Genomic DNA, 21,845 nt, shown 5'->3' on the forward strand with positions numbered 1-21,845 from the left:
CTGGGAGGGGGACTGAAATGATCCAGGCTCAGAATGAAGTGTTGATTCTTTATTCAAATGCAAAAATGCTCTCCTGGGATGTTCTAATTTAAATTTCAGGCTTGGAAAAACCAGTGTCTTTCAAGGGGGTGTCTATAACTGCTTTATTTCAGTCTGCAGACTTTGCAGATTGGAAGGATGATGGCAGGAAAAGGAAATGCAGTAAAACCCTGTAAGTGCTGTGCTTGTGTAGAAGAACAAAGACTTTGTTCTTTGAGGAGCCCAAAGGCTTTCAGTGAAAATCTTTCTGCTGGACAGGGAACATTTGCAGGCTCTACTGCTCTCAGTGCACTTCAATGATGAATTTGGGCTAAGGTATTGTGTTCATGAATCCATAAAATCCCTTTCTCTGACACATACTTCCAACATGATACCAGGGACGTAAATGACTTGGTTAATGTCTCACTTTTCCATTTGTAAACTGGGGATTGAAACAAAAGGATTTTTTCATACTTTGGTACTACTTTCTACTTGGAAGTGAGAACTCTTTCCTATTTCCGTGCATGCTGCTCTCACCCAAAGAATCAAAGGGTTATGATACAGAAAATTAGTAGGTAGGAAATAGGAACAGAAAATAACATCTAGAACTTTATTTCTGATTTTTTTTTTCTTTCCCATCCCTTTTCATGTGAAAGAAATGGAAGCAGACAACATTCAGAAACGTGCTTATATAGGAGACCCTACAGCATCTCTGTTCAGGTGCAGCCCTCGGATGGAGAAATCGAGAAGCAGCTTCCTGTACAGCCAAAAATCATTTTCCTGGACAGAAAGGTAGAATTTGCCTCCCTGTGGATGGAGACTTTTATTAATTCAGTTCTATTTTGACATTTGAGAGTTTTGACATTTAGGATTTTTGTTATGGAGCCAGGTTCTGCTCCATGGGGCCCAGCAGTGGCACCAGAGGAACGGGCTTGGATTGATCCCAGCAAGTTCCACCTGGACATGAGGCAGAACTTCTTTCCTGTGCAGTGACCAAACACTGAACAGAGACCAGAGAGGCTGTGGAGCCTTCCTCAGTGGAAATATTTCAGAAGTGTCCAGACTCAATCCTGTGCCCTGTTCTCTGGGATGACTCTTCTTGAGGAGGGGTTTGGATCAGATGAGCCACTGTGGTCCCTTCCAACCTGATCCATTCTGTGATGTGGCCTCGTCTTGAAAAGTTATGGTGAACTTTGTGACATTTGTAACATGTGACACATAAAGGCAAACTGTCCTTAGACAGAGGGCATACATATATATAAATATTACGGTTGTTAAAATCATCAAAGCTTTCTTTGCTCTTACGGAGGAGACAAGTTCTTAATTCTTCTCTTCTGTTCTTCCTGCCAGGGTGAAAGAATTGACAAACTGGGGCCTCCTGCAGAACCCTGGGTTGTATCAGCTCATCTCAAGGACTCCTCTGAGGCTGTGCTGAAAGGTTTGGATGTATTTTCCTATAGCAAGGGTTATGGCAAAGCAGCTATGCAAAATGATGGTGATAACTTTAGGAGCTCTCCCTGAGAAATACTGCAGTTGAAAACCAGTCTTTGGGCTGAAACCAGAAGGTTGCAGTAGGATTTTGGTGAACTGCCCAGTCATATGCTACAGGAAGAAAACAGCTTTTATAAAGTATTTTTGTGCTCTGGCAGCTTAAAGGAAGCATATCCTGTAGTTTGTCTTGAAAATATATATTTGGGAACAAAAAAGGAAAGAATGAAGAATTAGAAATCCTAACACTTGATTTTCAATTTATGTTAACTGGAGTAATTTTTTTAGGGTCAATGACAACCTTTTTACCCCAGCAAAGGATCTGGCCAAGTAAAGACAGAAACAACTGCCTATAGATTATCATTAATATATTATATTGTGAAACTTGTTGGGTTTTTGGTTTTTTTGTTTTTTTTTTTTGTCATAGGGGATCTAAATGTTTCCCCTCTGGTCCTCATTTATCAAAACAGATGAACTCATGGAAGACTCATGAAAACTCATGAAAAATTCTAAACATGTGAGGATTTCCCTCCAGGTTGTGTGAATATGCTTAGATATAGAACCTTGTTTAACTAGAGTGATGAACCAAACACCTGTGCATGGTCATATGCTGCTAAATTAGAATTTGGAAAATATAATGATTATAATCTTATTAGTTTAATTGCTAAAATATTTAAATATAAGTAAGAAGCACACAGAATGAAAAGTTAGGTTCCTATTGCAGAGAAGGTATTTTCTTCACAGTAAAGTAATTTGTGTGTTATTTTTGAGTTGAAAAATTCACATTTAGAGAAGATAAGTAGTATTTATACTGTAGATCACAGCTTCTCACCCTTTCAGTCCCTGTTTCAGTTAATTAGAAATTCTTCCTACCACAAGATAGTTTTGGAATTACAAGTTAGAAAAATCCTTTGGTGTTTTCTGCTGCTTTTCATGCCTTTCAGGGCATGTTCCAAAACTCCTTCAGTTTAGATTAGACACAGATTATTGGGTCAGGTACTGACTGACAATGGGAGGGAGGGAGGAGGGAAGGGAGGAGGGAAGGGAGGAGGGAAGGGAGGAGGGAAGGGAGGAGGGAAGGGAGGAGGGAAGGGAGGAGGGAAGGAGGGAAGGAGGGAAGGAGGGAAGGAAGGAAGGAAGGAAGGAAGGAGGGAAGGAAGGAAGGAAGGAAGGAAGGAAGGAAGGAAGGAAGGAAGGAAGGAAGGAAGGAAGGAAGGAAGGAAGGAAGGAAGGAAGGAAGGAAGGAAGGAAGGAAGGAAGGAAGGAAGGAAGGAAGGAAGGAAGGAAGGAAGGAAGGAAGGAAGGAAGGAAGGAAGGAAGGAAGGAAGGAAGGAAGGAAGGAAGGAAGGAAGGAAGGAAGGAAGGAAGGAAAAAGAAAGAGAGAAAGAGAGAGAGAAAGAAAAAGAAAAAAGAAAGAAAGAGAAAGAAAGAAAGAAAGAAAGAAAGAAAGAAAGAAAGAAAGAAAGAAAGAAAGAAAGAAAGAAAGAGAAAGAAAGAAAGAAAGAAAGAAAGAAAGAAAGAAAGAAAGAAAGAAAGAAAGAAAAAGAAAGAAAGAAAGAAAGAAAGAAAGAAAGAAAGAAAGAAAGAAAGAAAGAAAGAAAGAAAGAAAGAAAGAAAGACACTGAAAAGAAAGACACTTTACATCCTCTAAAAGAAACATGCATCAAATTAATAGTCAATAAACTCCAGCAAAGGAAGAGCAGCACAGTACAGATGTTCTGCATGTAATAGTTTGCTGCAGTTTTTCCTTTGACAAACATCCTTATTGCACTCATCTTTTGAAGCACATGAAAGCAGCATTTAATGGAAATGGGTCCCGTCTAGCGCACTGAGGCTGCTTCATCTGACAGCAGCCAAAGTGCCTCGTGCAAGGCAGTTTAGCTCCAAATTAGCTGTGCTTCTACGTTAAATACCAGCTTGCCTGAGAGATCTTTGGGAAGACTCCCATATATATCTGTAGAATTCGGAGCTTTGAAGCATATGTGCCCGAAAGCTGAGCTAGTCTCTGTTAAGAAGTACAGTACAGTACTCCAGGCTTCATCACACACTAGAAATGCCAATTATAAAGTATTTGAACACAGCTGACAAGGCCCTCTGTTAAAATCCGTATTACAGTGAGTATGAGAGCCAAGAAAATCTTGGTAGTCTGTGCAGACACTGTCATAAGGAGGATCATATGAGTGGTAGATGGATGAACCAGGATTAGGCTGGAGCAATAAAAGAAATGTCCATTCCCACATCTCCATCAAATCTATTCACAGTATAAATCACTGATTATTTATCTATCACAGCTGATCCTGGAGACTTGTAATGAAATTGGTGGTTTGGTGTGCTAGATACTGTACAGAAATAGAAAAAAAAAACATGTATATAGTCAAAACTAACTAGGATGTTAGAAAATTAAATAGTACCAGAGTCCTAGAGAGGAGAATGTTTATAGTTTATGTTGCTAAATAATTAATTTGTCATGGTTTTGCCTAAGACCTTGTCTTGGGCAATTTCTGGCCGTAGTTCAGCATTTGCTAAATCACCACATTGTTCAATATCCTGAACATGAGAATGGCAGAGTAGAAATGTCCTGCCCACATTCAGCTTTATGTACTTTCACCTGTGCTGCTTGACTGCAATAAAATGCCAAGCCACCTGCTTCATAAAGCAAATAGTTATGACATGTTGTCTTTCAGCAGGCAAAAGTCTGTGTTTGTGATCACTGGAGGCAGTCCAGCATCCTGAGGAAGTTCTGGCATCTCACCCCCACCTGAACCAACATTTGGAAATTTGTCAGCCTTTAGGATTTCACTCCTTTCACCCCAAGAGTCTGAATGCAGACCAGACCTGGCCAGGATCACTTAAAGGCCAGGCCTTGGCTGGTACTCAAAGATACACACAATAAAATGGGTATCCAGTTGCAATGTAAATGATAACATTTTAAAAGAGCCTACAGAAATAACAATCATGGCAAGGGCAAATGTTGAGTCAGAATGGATTCCCTGATAGATCATAACAAGAGGTAACATGATGGAGAAATTCTGTTTCCTGGGTTTCATTTTAATGCTCCCCATGGAATTTTCCCCTGCCAGATTTCCAGCTGACAGTGTCTCCTGTACTGTCTCAGGGCAATCACCACAGACATTTTCCATGGCCAAATCTCTTTCAAAGCATCTGACAGAGCTGGAGAAAAATTTCAAGAGATTTATCAATACAACAGGAGGCAATATGCCTGAAAGATGAAAAAAAATCAGAAAAGAATTGAAGATTCAGCTGGTCCCTTAGCTACAGTGGTTGACTCCTTGAGACCATCCCCTTGGGACATTCTCATTATCACTCTCCTAACCTTGGTGAAGTATTTAATCACACAAGACATGAGTTAAATTTAAAAATGGGCATTTGGAACTTCCTGGTGCATCTCTATAACTCCTGTTACCCTTGTTTGATCCCTTTAACAGCTCCATTCACATTACATCTCCATAACACACAGAAAATGCCATTTCACAATGAGCTCAAAGAATAAATATTTAGAATCTGAAGCCCTCTAATCCCTCAGGAATTTGTTTTCTGAGTATCTCTGCGTGAAATTTTCTGGAGTTAGACACGATGTTTATAATTAAGATGGATGATGAATTTAGGCTTTCTGAATTCCCTTTAAGTCGTGAGGACCCCCTGAGGTCCTTAAGTGGCACTTACCTGGTTGCTTTTAATTGCAATATGATTTTTTCTGACTCTCCAGGGCTCACCCAAGTGCAGGTCATAGAGGGATGTGCAACCTTTTCCAATCTGGCTGTCTCCAGCTCAGGAAAAAACTGGAGACTTGTGTTCACAGTCACATCACCTCCAGGTAAACCCTGTATTCTGTGTATTCTTTGATTTGGTAAAATCAAAGCCCTGCAGGTGGCATGAATTTATAAAAAAGGAGTTAAACTTTGTTTGAATGGGTGGAGCAATGCCAAACCTCTAAATAGTCTGAGTTCTGTTCCACATTCAAGCTGGCATTCCCCAGGCAGCAGGAGAGCTGGGTGATTCCTCTGCTATTCATGCAAGATCTCTCAAATCTAATGAATAACTACAGAGAAGTATTGTCAGGAAAAGGTGCCTTTCTCCCTGGATTCCCTAGTATGTGTCCCAAGAAATCAGATACTTGAAATCATTTAAGCTGCCAAAGAAAACTTTTTTCTATAAATTGCAACCTCTCATTCCCTCTTTTTTATCCTTGTTTATACTCAGAAATTTTCCATCTGTGCTCCTGGCTATTTTCATAGTGCCTTTTCCTGACTTGCACCTGGTCACCTTTATGGGTGGTTATGAACATTCAGAATGTGACTCCAGAACTGGGCTCTGCCAGACCTCTCCTGAGAGCTTATGGAGATGATTTTGGCACCTTCAGAGGGCCCCTGAGCAGCTCAGTAAAGAAGAGACAAGTGTGCTTATGCCTTCTTGGAAATGCCAGCTGAGGGGGACACTGGGGACAAGGCACCCTGTGAAGTCTGCCTTGGAAAATCCTCTACAAGAGAAGAACACCTCCAACTGTTTGGGGGCCTGAAATTATCTCTAAATCTGTTTCTGAAGGTATAGAGGGGTCAAAGTTTTGGTTTCTTGTCTCAGGATGACTGCTGAGGCAAGTCTATGGAGAAGCAGGAACCAGTGTGGCACACATATTAAGATATAGATGTTGTACGACTGTGTGTAACATCTCTATTATGGTATTTCATCCATCCATCTATTCATCCATCTATTCATCCATCTATTCTTCCACCTATTCATCCATCCATCCATCCATCCATCCATCCATCCATCCATCCATCCATCCATCCATCCATCTCTCTTTATATATTGATATATATGCATGGATATCTCTCCAGGTAAATACCATTGTAGATTATATATATATATTAACTATCTATCTGTCTGTCTGTCTGTCTGTCTGTCTGTCTATCTCTCATGTCTTGTCTCATTCAGACAAAAACAGAGGGAACAAATACATCTGACTGGTGAAGTGGCCAAGTGGAAGGGGGTAATGAAAAAATCTGAGAAAAACAAAAAAATAATGTTTACAAGAATTTAGGCTGCCACCACAAGTGGCTCATCCAAATCCAGTTTTCCCCATGACTTGGCAAAGGGAGAATTGGAGAGCAGGGACCACTTAGAAGTGAAATTTTCAAAGGGGGGATTTTTGTGTATTTTGAGCTGCCAAACACATGCAGCTCCCACTGCCTTCAATGAGAGCAGATGGAATGTCAGGAGCTCACAAGATCTGATTCTTTAGCCTGGAAGCACAGCTTAATGAAATGTGTTTAGAAACCTATTTCAGGGAAATCCCAAAATCTTTTTTCTGAACAAAGGTCAAACAGAGATCCCTTTTCTGAAATACTTAGCCAGTCAGAGAGTTACTAAGGAATAATAAGAGAATCACAGAATGGTTTGGATTGGAAGGGAACTTCAAGATCATCAAGTTTCAACTCCCCTGTATTGGGAAGGGACACCTTTTAGTAGACCAGGATGCTTAGAGCTCCATCCAGGCTGACCTTCAACACTTCCAGGGATGGGTCAGCTACACAGCTTCTCTGGGCAACCTGTGCTTAATATTTAATTTAAATCTGCCCCCTTTCAGCTTAAAGCCATTCCCCCACCAGTGGAGGGTGTTTAGAGGTACCAATGTGGACAGGCAGCTGATGCACCTGTGCAGGTATCACCTGTGTAAATCAGATTATTCCACATTTTAAACATTCATTGCAAAACTACACACCAAAGGCACAATCCCTTTTGCTCCTTGTAATTGGGTAACATGCTGGAGACAGCATAAAGGTTTTTGCACTTCCAGATTCTTACTGAAGAGATTCACTTTAAGAAATTAAACAATCAAATAGTAGATGTTTGTGATACATCTTCATCAACCAGTTGCTCTATGCACCTAGCCTGGCATAATTCACTGTTTGGAGACAGCTCAGGAGGTGCAGCTGATGTCAAATGCAATAATCCCAAATGTTTTAGCTGTAGTTCCTGGGGAGATCAGACTATTCATAGCACTACTGCATCATCCTGCTCCTTGTTTTACAGTAATATTCCCTTCACGGATATGGATCCCAATGGGTTTGATACATCCACTTTCCATTTAAACCAACAGCATCTTACTCATAGACTATTAGAGAAGTGCAAAACACCTTTAAACACCTGTCTGTGTAGAGTCCTTGATACCGGAGAGATTTCTTCTCTCAGCTGAAGTTCATATGTGCTTGTACCTGCAGGCAGATTTCTCCCAGTTGTAACAATGCTTCCCACCTTGTTCTGATGCTTCGTTCAGGTGGACAACACTGACACAAATCTAATTAGTTTCTGCAAAAAATACTTACAGCTACTTACCCTGGTCTCCAAGCCTCCATCTGACAGCATTTCAGATTTTTTTTTTTAATGAATTGATGAAAAAAAAAAAAAAGGCTTTTAGATTTTTATTAAAAGCAGAATTCAAATAAAAGAAATATCCATCCATCAAAATGTTTAGAATTGTGGGGTTAGGAACAAGAATGAGTCAGGTAGTGAGACACATAATGAGTTCATGTGCAAATCCACATCCTTCAAGGTGGTCTACAGAGAGTACCAAAGCCAGTTTTCCTAAACTCCTGTCCTTGCCCAGCACATCTGTATTCAGAATTTGTTTTGGTAATAATTTAGGGAATCAAAACCTCTCTATATTTCAAAAGGGCAGTACTAATCTTCTTGCAGTCCTTGCAACTCAGGTCTGAGACAAAATGAACTCTTGAACGCAGAGACTGTGAGCAGTGCCTGGCTTGATTCTGCCATTTAGAGAAAAATTTGGAATCTGGGTGCAGAGAATTACCCAGAGCTTCTGTCTTCCAAGAGTCTAAATATTTACTGTGTAACAGCAGGGACACTGACATTTTTTATTTATAATCCTCATTATCAACATGGTGAAAAATATTAACAAGTTCACTGGGAGTTTTCTGCATCATGGATTTAATCTTCATGCTGGTGAATGTTTCTGGGTTCCCCCTAACTTTCAATGATTATGATTCAGGTATAGCCTATTAAAAAAAAAGTCAGTATTAAGAACTGTCGTATCACAACCAGTTTCTGTTGCAGAAAATGTGCATGTTTTTTGTAGGGGCCTGGTCTGTCTGGCCTCAGAAGCAGATGCATTGTGAACATATTTTCTTGGGTTTGTGTCAGTTAGACAAATTCATAGATGAAATATTAAGTACTGTTGAATGCAAGGAAGCTGTTTATGCTTCAGGAAGCACGGAAAGATTGAAATTTAGCTTGTAGAAATATTGTTACATGTTTAGGCTGTCCTGGTACTCAGTTCTAAATAACTATTGTCCATTAATGTTGGATCTGTCTGGAGATAGATGGATTTGTGGTTTGTCCCTGAATACATCTTTAGCAGTGTCATCCCTGTTAAAAAGCTATAGGGTGGTGTTGTAGCTGTGAAATTGCTGTCCTTGCTTTTGTAATAAACTGTCTGCTTTAAATTCTCAGGAGTAAAGTTCACTGTGCTCTCCCAGCCTTTTTCCACCTTCCCTGTGCCCACGAGAGCCAGGGCCAGCATGATCCTTGTTGTCATACTGGGTTCAACAGCATCTGCATTCTTCATTGTTCTTTCATTCTGCTGGTTCAGGAAGAGCAAAAGCCACAGTAAGTTGGAAATATCTACAAAAAAGTATGCTTGCAGACTCCTTGTTTTGTTTAACAAATCCCCAGACTGGCCACAATGGGTTTCAGACAATAGAACTCAGAAAAAGCTCTGGGATGTTTAGTAATTAGGATGTAGTTTGTAGTTTATGAAGAGACAAGAGTTGGGATTCAATAGTCAGTGTGGTTACCTTCCAGCTCAGAATATTCTATAATTCTATGATAGTTCAAGGTTATTCCTATAAAAGGTGTCTGAGTCCAGACAGATATTACAAAAGTTTCTTCTAGGAAAGGATTGTTAAGCACTGGAACAGGCTGCCCAGAGTAGTGGTGGAGTCACCATCCCTGGAAGTGTTCAAGGGTGTGTGTACACAGTATTTGGTGGCATATATATATATATTCAAGCTAGTTTCTACTATATATTCAACAATATGTTCAATTTTTTGCTTGAATTAATAATTTCTGCTGAGCAGAGTATGCACTGGGGGTGATGTGACAGTGTGTTTCATTGCAGAAACAAGGACTGAACGGCCTCATCTACCACAGGACAGCACCAAGAGACCCAGTGAGCAAGCACAGCCTCCTGTAGCTCCCACCAAGCCTTGCTACAATCAAGGACCAAATAAAAGTGGAGTGTTTGTAGCAGGAGGTGAGAGTGCAATTCATAAATGATTGGACTCCAAAAGAGTCAGTTAATGTCTTTTAACATGTTCAGATGTTCCCTGGAAAGTGATGGAGTCGCCATCACTGCAAGTGTTCAAAAAATGTGTGGGATGTGGCAGTGGGGAGAGGTTTAATGTTGAGTACAGTGGGGCTGCCTTGGTGGTTGGATGCAATGATCTAAAAGGTTTTTCCAACTTCAGTGATTCTGTGATTCTATAGCTTTGTATAGGATCAGTGGCACATTCTCAAAAAGTCTATCTCATCATTAACTCCCCCTTCTCCTCCCTGATTTTTTTCTGTTTTATCATTTCATCTCCTTTAATACAGATGGGGTGAATTCCCAGCTACACTGAAGGCAGCAGCATAATCCTCCTTATGCTCATGCTGTGATTCTTGGGGTGTCCTGTTCAGGGAGAGGGCCTGGATTTCAGTGATCCATTTGGTTTCCTTCCTCAGGACATTCTATGATTCAATGAGCCCATGATTTCTCCCAGTGTTTTTGGAGTAGGGCAGGGACCAATACTCCTGGTGTCCCACATGCCTGGAGGAGAAGGGCTCCTCCCTGCCCACATCTCCAGGTGGTGGAGGGGGTTCAAAAGCTCTGGCAGGTTTGCAGGCTATGAAGGACTGTGAGTTACACTGGAGGTAAGAAACCCACCCAGGGCTCATTTGCACAGTCCTGTGAGTCCAGTCCAGCAGCCCAACGCAGCTCCACTCCCACCCACACCACCGTGTCCCACTTCGCTCCCCAGGGTCCTGCCACAAACAACCCTTTCCTGCACACCTCCTCCAGACTTGTCCTTTCATCATCTTCTGATCAAACCCGACTCCTTCTGAGGTCACAGAAAAGCAGACAGCCCCGGGGGCATGTGGCTGGCAGCACAAAGCACCGGCTTCCTTCTCTGCAAGTGTGAAATGTTCTTACAGCAGTTGAGGGCTTTTTTTTTTATCTCACCTGCCAACAGCACAGATCTAAGGGCATTCGGGTAACCCTGATGAACCCCCATTTACTCTGTTTTGGGAATTTCTTTTTCCTCCTCCTTACCGAAGCCTGTGGATTACATAAGAGACAGGAAAAGGCGAGCTGGAGTTTTATCTCCTTTTAATTAGTGTCTATCACCAAAGCAGAGGGAGAGAGAGAAGGAGAGAGGAAATTCTGCAGTTTATGTGTTTTGATATTTGCCATACTCTTCCAAAACACAGCATTCAGCTGTGTGCCTTAGGACACATATCTGCTATAAATTCATTTTTTATCTAATTTGTCTGAGATCTAAGCTTCCTGTGGAGGTCTGAGATCAAAGGATCTGATTCTGTCTGATGTCGGCTCTGACACATAATGCGTGCTGACTTAGTTCTGTCTATAAACTCGCAGTGGGAGGCTGCCACTCTCCCTTGGCACCTTTACATAGTGAACTTTCATTTTGGCTGGGGAGGCTGACAGGTACAGCGTTGATTGGAACCGTCATGTAAATAATTCATGGGAAGAATTTTTTTGTCAGAAAAAGGCAATCCAGACACTTAGAGTCTTTTAGGAATAGTTGCAAGACAAAAAGATTCCCCAATATGTTCAAATCTAAACAAAGATAACAATATATTAAGTGAATTTAATATATATGACTTGGAAATGTCTAATGTTTGATTCCCCCCTATTTAAAGTACTGTTGGTTTTGGAGAGAGAGAGAGAAAAAATCAAAGCTTCACTCTTTTTGTTTAGTTTATGCTTTGTAACTCTTCCCCTCATAAGAAATACTGCTTTTCTAACACAATTAAGTGTTCAGGGCCTTTATTTATTAATCACCACAGTAAGACTTGCAAAACATAGATTTTGTCATTGGTGGGTACTTCTAGAGTGCAAAGTCCAGTGGATTAAGGGCCCTGGATCTTGTACCAAAAGAGGCACTGAGGATGAAGATGTGGGAGAAAAGAATATACACAGTTACGCAGGACAGCAGGGATAAGAGATCAAGATATGGCCTTGCCTAACCTTGGTCTAACAAGAAAAATCTCCTTAACTTCTTATAATTATCTCTCTCTTGCACTGAAGAACTTTTGATGGACTAAGGCCCTGTTAACAGAACACACCTGGAGGTGCAGGAACATATTGTTTCTTTTTGCAATTTATTCTGGTGGTTCAACAGAGCTCTTGTGTCCTCCTACAACTTATATTTCCAGCTTCAATTTTCTGGCCTTTCCCTGAACCTTTTCAGAATGGTACCTGACTGATTCTTATTCTGAACCCCTTGGACATCTTCAGCTAGAAATCACTGTGTGTTCCTGAAAATACTATCCCAGTCTGTGAACTGGGTCTCCCCTTCTGGCTCCTAGCTTGCTCAGATCAGCTCCTCTTCCTTCCTTTCTACCAGTTTGCCATTGTTCCTTTGTTTTAGAAAATTTCCTCAGAATCAATTTCCGTTTAAATTCCAAATCACCAGTGGAAACACTGAATCTCTTCCATTTCAGTGGTAGTCTGGTACTGCCACACATCCCTGAGAATTATTTCCCATATATAATTTCTGCCTGAGCTCTGTAGGCTGGTACTTAATCCAGTTAATCATATGCTTTCATGATATTGAATAGTTGTATTTAATGTTTAAAAATCAGGAATCTCAAGGCAGTACTTCATCCTTGAAACTGCTTCTATCCAGAAAACTTGTAGCCTCTTCTGTTGATTCAAACTTGCTTGAAAAACCTTTTTTCCACCGTTGATAATGGCACCTTTGAAGATGAGAGAGTCAGTAAATCTCCAGAACTAACATGAAGCTTTGGTCTAGGAGATCATGACCTTATTATCTTGTTTATGTGTCTAAAGATGAAAATTGAACCTGGTGATGTATGTAATTTGTACCTTAAATCAGTCAACTACCTAAAGTTAAAGCCAGCTTAAGAAGGAAAAGTGCTAAACATAATAATATGTCTGACTGCTGAAATTTTGAAAAAAAAGTCTGGTGGATTTCCAAAAGGTACAACCCTGAAATTTAAATTTATGAGTTGAAAAAAACAGCAACACCCTTTAACAGAAAAAATGAGCACAAACATGAAGTCATTGCCAGAGATGTCAGAGTTCAGGTGGGTCAAGGAGTGTCTGCACAGCCTTTCTGAAATATGATTTAATTTTAGGTGTTTTTATGAGAAGCAGGGGGGGGTAATCAATGACCCTTTATGGGTCCCTTCCAATTTGAAATATTCTATGATTCATAGAGTTCCAATTAATGAATTACAGGAAATGCAGAAGAGAATGAATCTGAGAAAAAGGTCCCAGCAGCCATGAGGCTGAATGGCACATGCTGTTAAGAGTTAAACTGAAAGGACAAAGCTAAATCATCAGAAGTGATAATAACACATTTTCTGGCATTATTTGTGCTAAGGACCTACAATGTGTGCTGATAAATGGACTAAAAAAATCTGATTTGTCATTTTTTAAAAACAGCATTGCAGGTAACAGGCTCTGCCTTGACTAGGACTCAAACGTCAGAAATACAAAGTTCTACCCTAAGTTACAGCCTGTTTCAGAAAGGGATGATGCATTTTATGGGTGTGTATTATTAAAATACTATCAGTCTTAGCAATACATAGCTTACTAAGAAACTGTATTCTGTACAATTGATCATTACACATTTATTAAAACATTTTCTTAATGTTGGAGATGCTCTAGCAGCTGTTAGTGTGTCAATAAGCAAATATCAGCTGGGTTTGTTGCTTTTTCTTTATTTGTAGAAATAGCTAATGGTTATTTGGCTCTGCCAATTTATTTCAAACTGAAATGCATGACCACTGAAACTCTTACTGTAATAGTAACTGCTTTTTAATTAATCACAGAATCATGGAATGGTTTGGGTTGGAAGGGACTTCAATAATCACCTACTTCTTCCCACCCTGGGCAGGGATACCTTCCACTATCCCAGGTTGTTCCAAGCCCCATCCAACACTTCCAGGGATGGGGCAGCCACAGCTTCCCTGGGCAACCTGTGCCAGGGCCTCACCAGCCCCACAGGGAAGAATTTTTTTCCTAATCTCTAGCCTAAATCTCTCCTGTTCAATTTAAAACTCTTCCCCTTGTCCTATCATTGTCCACCCATGTAAAATTGGGAAAAAAATTTAAAAATTTACTGATGTCTTTAACACACAATAAAGGTATAAAAGGATAATATCCATGAAGGTGGGGGTCTTGTAATTATTGTGACAAACAAACAAGTCTTGTTTTTGTAGATATGGAAGGAAGTGGAGCAGTGGGAGCTGCCACAGGACGTGCAGAGGAGCTGAACCTTCAGCCTTGTAAAGCCAAGTCAGCAAGAAAGCCAAGCACTGCCCAGCCCAAGACAGGTGACAGACACACCTTTCCCTCAGCCAGGAAAAGTGTCAGCCACCAACAGCCCCGTGGAGGAAGATCTCCTGGTGACTCTGAGGAGCTTCAGCAGCCAGCAGTCCCGGGGTGCTCCAGCCAGGAGGAAATGCCCCAACCTCCTGCTGGGCACAACCAGGAAAGAGAGAAGCCCGACAGGATGCCCCAGCCCCAGAGTGATGTCAGAGAGTGCGTGGCCATGGTGGCAGCAGAGGGGTGAGGCAGTGATGGGAGGGGGTGACCCACTGCAGTCACTGTGGGGCTGAGCATTTTGCCTCTGTGCTCAGAGAAAACCCTACAGGTTTGTGGGTTTGTTGTGGTTGCCTCTGTGCTCAGAGAAAACCCTACAGGTTTGTGGGTTTGTTGTGGTTTGTGCCCATTGGGATGGATGACTATTTGCTGTGGGCAAATGAGCCTGCAGCCAACTGCAAGGCTCTTCGAGGCTCTTTGATGGTGACCTTTCTTGGCTTCCAGAATGGGGTGACCTTTCTTGGCATCCAGACTGTCCTTAGAGAACAGTTCTCCTGACTTCTCCAAAACTCTGTCCAGGAGTTGTTTTGGAGTGTGCTTATGGGATCAAAAGCAGTCAGGGATCAGCCTAACGACTCCACAGGGTTTCTGACACTATGATGTTTTAGCATGGATGTAGTCTTAGTGTCTCGAGCATTGCTGGTGATTATCAAGATATGTAAATATATATATAAATTTCCCATTTCTTCCAGCCATGCATTTAGTTTCATTCAAATAACCTTAGTATCTACACAAATATTTTCCTTTTTTTACATTTATTCAACTTTCATTGTGGCTTGAATAAGTGCTTCCATAGTGCTGTACTTGAACATGTTTTGTTTTGGGGTTTTTGTTTGGTTTTGGTTTTGGTTTGGTTTGGTTTTTTAGATTTTTTTTAGATTAAAGTGTTTTGCTGAGTAAATCTTCACCATGGCATTGTTTTCTGACACCTTTAAATCACTGTCTTGTTATGAACACTACTCTTTATGGATTATAATAATAATAATAATAATAATGCTATTCTTCAGTCACTCAGGGATTTCCTCTGTGCTTTGCTTTACTGGGCTGGAAGATGAGAAACTTTATTATACCTTCTCTGTACCATAAGATTCTTGGCTGCAAGGTGTCCTGGTGGCACCAGATAAAATTTATACTCCTTTGCAGAAAAAAACTACTTAATCAGGAAGATGAGGTTTCTGGCTGGATTAGCCATGAAAGAGAAGGTGAGAAACCTTGATTTGGAAAAACCTCAAACCACAAACCAGTTCTCTTCCAGCTGAAGGAGTTAAGGTGCAGATTCTGTTCAAGCTGCTCAGTTTCCTCGGCACAAAAATAGATGCACCATCTTTGGCTTCTGCACTATGCTGCCTTTATAATCATAATTTGGGGGTGAAATTAGACTGACTGCACACTGAGCTAGGCTTCTTGTTGAGTGAATAGGAGATTTTTTGGTTTAAGACACTTGTGGATGAAGATCTCATTAAGTGCAATGGATCAGCCTTTCTCACCTCTTCCGTGGTATAGAAAAGCCATTTATTACATTATTTTCTGCAGAGACCAAAATATTATTATTGGGTAGATCCCTAAGAATCATGATTCAGGGTCTGAATAAAAAGCTATACCTTTCAAAGACATCAATTTCTGGCGAAATTATTGGGAAACGCTTCGTTTTCTCCACAGCTGATACCCAGTTTCAGATGCTTTCACACGGCAGTAGATCCTTCCCTCTGCAGAAATAGAATTTCTCCAATCCATGAATTTTATTTCCCTTCAGTGTTTCTACTTCCAGCAAGTCACTCCATCACATCCAACCAGTATAAAAGAAAATAATATATAATTGCATGTGTCAGAATGACAGAAAATAGCATTAAATTAGTTATATGAAAATACTATACAAAAAAAATAATTATTTTGGGGGGAAAATTCAGATATACTGGAAATAGTTAAGGGTTTAAATTAATCCTTTAGCCCATAATCCTTGAATTTATCCATACTTTGTTTGCAGAATAAGTAATGTCTTGTATAGCTGGACCTCTAATAGAATGAACAGGACTAAAATCTTTAATTGCAGCATTTTCAACTGAGTGAGTGGTGGGACATGGGAAAGAAGTGGGGAGAAAGTGAAAAAAAACGTGGTGAAAAATGAATGCAATATGCAGCAACACCTAAATAAATAACACACTCAGAGGATCTTTTATATCAGAAAAAAACAAAAAAAAACCAAAAGAAAAACACAACACTGTAGTGATTGGAGAGAAAGATGTGAATGAGACTCAGTGGTTGAAGAGGTTGAAGCCATTTCATGTCTAAACATAAAATGACATCTTTATCTAAAACAATTTGATTTAGACTGACTGCCACAGCAATTGGATGAAATGGGATCCTTCTGCTTTGTGGCACAGGGAGATCCAGATTTATTTTGAAATGTTTTCCATATATGTTTTCCATGAGATTGAGTTAAAATGCTCACTCTTACAGGAACTGTGTGATTAGATGGGAAGTTTTGGCTGCCCCATCCCTGGAAGTGTCCAAGCCCAGGCTGGACAGGGCTTGGAGCACCCTGGAATAGAGGAAGGTGTTCCCACCTATGGCAGGGGGTGGAACAGGGTGGTCTTTGAGGCCCTTCAAACCCAACCCATTCTGTGGTTCTGTGAACAGCCCCACCCAAGCTGCTACCAAATGTCCTGGGCAAGGCAAAGAAGAGAAGAAATGTCTCGTATCCCACACCAAAACCCTTATTTTCCAGTATTTGGAATGCCAGCTTGTCCCGAGGGGCACCTGTTTTCATTGCTCTGTTGTGGTCAGTACTTTTGGTGATCCTGCTCAACTTTTGCTTCTAGTTTTTTTTAATCCTTACACTAAAATTAGGACAGCAGTTGTTTCCACCTTTGCATGGGTGTTTTAGGGATATATTTGTGACATTCTGCATTCCAAAACCCAGGGTGGGGTCGGGGTAGGGATGCAGTGGAAGGAGGCAGAGGAAGAATCCACAGTGTGGTGTGTGGGTTAGCCATGATACCACATGGGCTGTGGTGCCTTGATAGATTTGGGTTTATCCAAGCCCTCTGGCTCAGCTCAGGGCACTCAGCTGCTGTCAAAGTCCATCTTCTGTGAGGACATAAAGAAACAGCAAGCAGGATTTCAGCTTGGATTTTGGAAGGAGCCCGTGGAGATAACATGGCAGAGGTTCAAGCTCCAGCACGCTCAACACTCAGACCAGCTCGGTGAGAGACACAAAATATTTCCATCAAATCTATTTGGGATTAACAAAGTGTAGATTCCCCACACTGGACGTGAAAGAAGCCTTCAAAGTACAGGAAAAATTAATAAAAAATCTCTGGATCTGCCTGTGGAGATCCATCCTCTGAGGCCCAAAGTCTTTCTGGACAGTCATGTTAAATGTCAGTGAAATTTGACAAGTTTGGCTCTACTGAAGCCAATGGCAAAAATTTCATTAAGTTTGCTGGATTTGAGATTTCCACATGGTAACCTTTTTCTGTAGTCCCATCTGCAATACCTCTGGGGGTGATATTTTTTTCTCTTATGTCTGAAGTAGAGGAGTGCATTACAGACAAATTTGCCTAAGGCTTTGGGCCAGAGCTGATGAGACTTCATGAAGATACAGGAACAGGCACATGGATAGGAAAAAGAAAGCCTGTGAAAAATTAAAATGACAAGCCTGGTTAGGGAGCAGAGATAACTGGTGATGTAGTAAAATTAATTACAGTCTGGGTTGAAGGAATTGTGTGCCTAAGACAAAATTAAAAAAAAAAAAAAAAAGAAAGAAAAACCAAATAACAGCAATGATATTATAAAGCTTTTGATCATCTCTATATGGTATAGCTTCCAGTCCCTATTTATTATGGTATTTATTATGGCATTTATTTCTCTAGCATGAGAGCTATAAATGGCAAATAAAGGAGGCAAGTATCCCGTCACAAGGTTTTTCTCTGAGTTCCTGACTCTGCAAAGAATAACCTTATTAACAGTGAATTGCACTCAAAAATATCTTCACTGGACTAGGAACAGTGAGAGGAAACCTTCAGTGGATCAAGGAAGCTGCATGATTCAACACTCCAAGGGTGATTATGGACACTTACTGCTTATCCAGATTCACAGGTTTTTAGATATAATTTTTGCAGTCATTATGCATTTGCCAGATTGTGAAATAATTCCAGCTTTCTACCTACTGAGATGTGGGAAATGCTGGGTGATAATTTGTCGGGCAGCATTATTTTGCAAGAGCAAAATCCAGATATCCCAAAGGATGATTCCAAGATTCTGGAACACACCAGCTAGGTGGAATTTCTCTGGTGTATACAAGGTGTTTTTGGGAGAGTGGGGACGGGAGGTAGTTGCTACCTGAAGTACAAAACTTTCCATATTGGTGACGTGATGGGCTGCACCGAGGGACACTGAAGCTCCAAGAAGTCTGAGGCCAACCTTGGAAGAACCTTTCAGAACTACCAGATCTTCTTTGTCCTGGCTCAAACCTCTGTGTGCAGGGCTGGAGCTGCCAAGGAGCTGCCAACAACCTTCTCTTCTCTCACCAAAGCATTTCAAAATTTTCAGTTTTCATAGAACAAAAAGTGAACCACGATGACCCTGCCATTAGTGAGTTTTCCAAAAAGGAAAATAAAAAGACAAAGAAAGCATTTTATTTTTTAATGGAAGTTGAAATGTCGGCTGGAGGAGGGTCTTTTGGGGAGGTATTTATGTTCTCCTTTTACATTCTTTTTCTTTTCTTTCCTCTTTTCTTTCACAAAAAGGAGAAAAACAATGGGGAAGAACTAACAAAGAGGAAAATAAAAATAGTTTTGAAGTAAGGCCATGACAGAAGGCTGCTAATAAGCAAGGTCAGCCTCTGAACAGTTTCCATATTTTATTAGACATGAGGGTGGCCAGCGTTGGATACTTGGGGACAAATGTAAGAAAAAGGAAAATATGAAATTAGCCCTCCCTGCATTTTATTTTTAGCACAGAGACTTCTGGGATTGTTGGTTGCTCCTAATGAATTATTATCTCTGAACGTTTTGTAGAATTGTAGCACTAATATAATGTTAAACTGAATTATCTATATCTATGTGGAGGGAAAAAAAAAACCTGAAAAGCAAAAAGAAGAAGAAAAAAAATTTTAAAAAATCAAATTCTGTTTTTTTTTTTGGTTTTGTTTTTGTTTTTAAGTGCTCTGCCTGGTATTTTCCAGGTTTTTTTGTTGGTTTTTTTTTGCATAACAAATAGGGAGTAATACTTATTCACCTTGCTTTCGAGATGTACCACACATTGTTCATCACTATCCAAGGCCTGTGGGAGTCCTGTGGGATTCAGGCACCTGACTTAAAATTCAGCTGAACAGATAAAGGATAATACAGGAAGAGAAGGAGAATATTTGTACTCAATCCTCTTGCAAAAAAACCCTCTTGATTTGTGCAGTTAAACCTGGGGCATATAGGTACTGACTGGGATCCTGACCTTTGGTCCTCAACTAGAAACCCAGAGTTAGGTGGAAAAAAAACCTAACAGGGGTTAAAGGGCTTAATAATAAACCCACAAACTTTAATTTTGGGAAAGAAGAAGAGCAGAAACAGTGATACAGCCAAGACAGTGGTGTGAGAAAGAGTCTCTGGAGCAGCTCTGTGAAGGATGGACCCAAGCCAGGTCAGCCTGCATTTGTCAGGTACAGGAGCTGCACACCAGCTGAGCACAGAGCACAACCCAAATTCCCTGCTGCTTTTGGTGAGGGTCATTTCCCAGTGGATCATTTTCCATACCTGTGGGTTGGATTAATTTGTGCTTTTTCTCCCGATGCACCCCTCTGTTACAAGGTACATTAAAGATGAAGCCGGTGCCAAGTCTTGCAGCCGTCAAAGGGAGTGATGTTAAAAATATCCCACCCTTGCTCTCTCTCCCCAGACTGTCTCTCCGTGTCTAGGTGCTGACAAAAGTTATTTGTCGTATTCCCTTCATTTGGTGAGTGACAGGAGACTGGTGTCAAGTGAGAAAATGAAATGTAAATTTTATTAAACACCTTCTCATCTCTGTGTATCAATCCAGATTCCAGCCTAACACAGCAAATCAAATCCTGTCTTCACCAGGCCTGAGGGCACACAAAGAATCATTTCTCCTTAATACCATTCCATCCTAGTAAAATATTTTTCTGTTTAGTAAATGAAAATTTAAAATGCAAACCCTATTTTAATCCCAGAGAAAAGATGTGCATTGCAGGGAAAGCAATGCTGTGTTTTGTTCTGTTCTGCCTTGTGCTTTCTTCTGTTTTCAGACACACAAATGGTGATTAGCTGAAACAAAAATTACAACTCCCTTTTAAGACTTGCCCATTGGGACTTTTTATCTTCATGTCCACCACTAGGCTTAGAGGCTTACTAGTCCAGAGATGATTCAGTATCCACTTGTTTAATGTACAATTGCATGGTAGATTATATGATGTCCTGATGACTGAAACACTATTCCCAAGTGAACAGCATCACAAGTTCATTGCTGTGGGTCTTAGTACCTCTATTTCTTTGAAAATGAGGCTTTTGCTCCACTGTGAGAGGCAAAATAGTCAGCAAAGGAAACTTCTGCTGAGAAAAATCATGGCTGATTTGGGTCTTGGTATTCACAGGCAGAGCATAAAATAATTGGTTTCCTTTGGTTATGGGGAATATATTTATGGCTATTTATATATAGAGTTTAACATTGGGATGGAGACAATGCATATGGGAGATAAACCCTGAACACAATACAATTTTTTTCTTTACTCCCAAGAGGTAGTACTGCAGAATATGTCCAGAGAGATTGTGGACTCCCCATCCCTGGAAGTGCTCAAGGGCAAGTTGGACAGGGGTTTGAACAACCTTGTGTAGTGGAAGGTGTTCCTGCCCATGGCTGGGGAATGGAATGAGATGAGCTTTAAGGTTCCTTCCACCCCAATCTATTCCATGATTCCATGATTCTGTGAATATTTTTATTGAGGCCACTGATTAACCAAGCCATATGCATTTCACCTACATTCATTACCCCTAATTATTAAAAGTTATGTGTCTAGACTGACTTAACTCTCCCGTGATCATGGGTAATATCAGATATGGATCCAGAAGGACATTGCTCTTCATTTTTCATGCACAGCTATTGCAGGACAGGCTGAATCACCCTGTGATTGTGCAAAAGCCTGTTTCTCTGCAGCTGTTACCTGAATAACTTAAATGACATAGTTGACTTCCAGCCTTGCCCAGCACTCATTTTCATTTTAACCCAGCTCAGCACTTAGTTCCAGTGGAGCCTTTCACTGATCAGTCTGGAACTCAACATGAGTTATTTTCTGATAGAAAAAGTGCAGAAGTGCTGCACAAGTTGAGGTCCAGTGGGAATTTTACCCACAGAAATTTGTTGCCTGCTCTTCCATTGTCCCTGTTAGCAGGACCTCATCTGGTACCAGCTTATCTTGGAGGTGGGGGGTCCTGGAATTGCCTGGTTTCCCCACCTAAAGCAGTCCTAAATGTTTATAGGAATTCAGGGCTTCAGCCTTCTCATAGACCCAGGAGCCAACCAGGTCAGTCAGAGTTCCCATGTTGCAGATCCTCCAAGAAATGCCTGCAGCACCTCATTTCAAGGAGGCTGAGGGTATATATAGTCCCCAAAAATATGGGAAAAAATTCTAAATAAAGCTGAATTACTTTAAAACTAT

General features: G+C 40.7%; 1 protein-coding gene across 1 annotated transcript in view; it reads left to right on the plus strand.

The window, feature by feature from the left end:
* The window catches only part of PKHD1 (PKHD1 ciliary IPT domain containing fibrocystin/polyductin), a 235,402-nt gene extending 220,776 nt beyond the window's left edge, over positions 1-14,626 (plus strand). Inside the window, exons 61-66 of the mRNA XM_072926279.1 lie at positions 675-810; positions 1,369-1,456; positions 5,234-5,341; positions 8,995-9,150; positions 9,662-9,796; positions 14,017-14,626. Coding sequence (XP_072782380.1) covers positions 675-810; positions 1,369-1,456; positions 5,234-5,341; positions 8,995-9,150; positions 9,662-9,796; positions 14,017-14,369 — 976 coding nt within the window. The 3' untranslated portion in view covers positions 14,370-14,626. The remainder of the gene's footprint in view (positions 1-674; positions 811-1,368; positions 1,457-5,233; positions 5,342-8,994; positions 9,151-9,661; positions 9,797-14,016) is intronic.
* The last annotated feature ends 7,219 nt before the right edge of the window (positions 14,627-21,845 follow it).

This window comes from Taeniopygia guttata, chromosome 3 (genome assembly GCF_048771995.1).
Source record: "Taeniopygia guttata chromosome 3, bTaeGut7.mat, whole genome shotgun sequence".
In the NCBI taxonomy this organism is placed as follows: Eukaryota; Metazoa; Chordata; class Aves; order Passeriformes; family Estrildidae; genus Taeniopygia; species Taeniopygia guttata.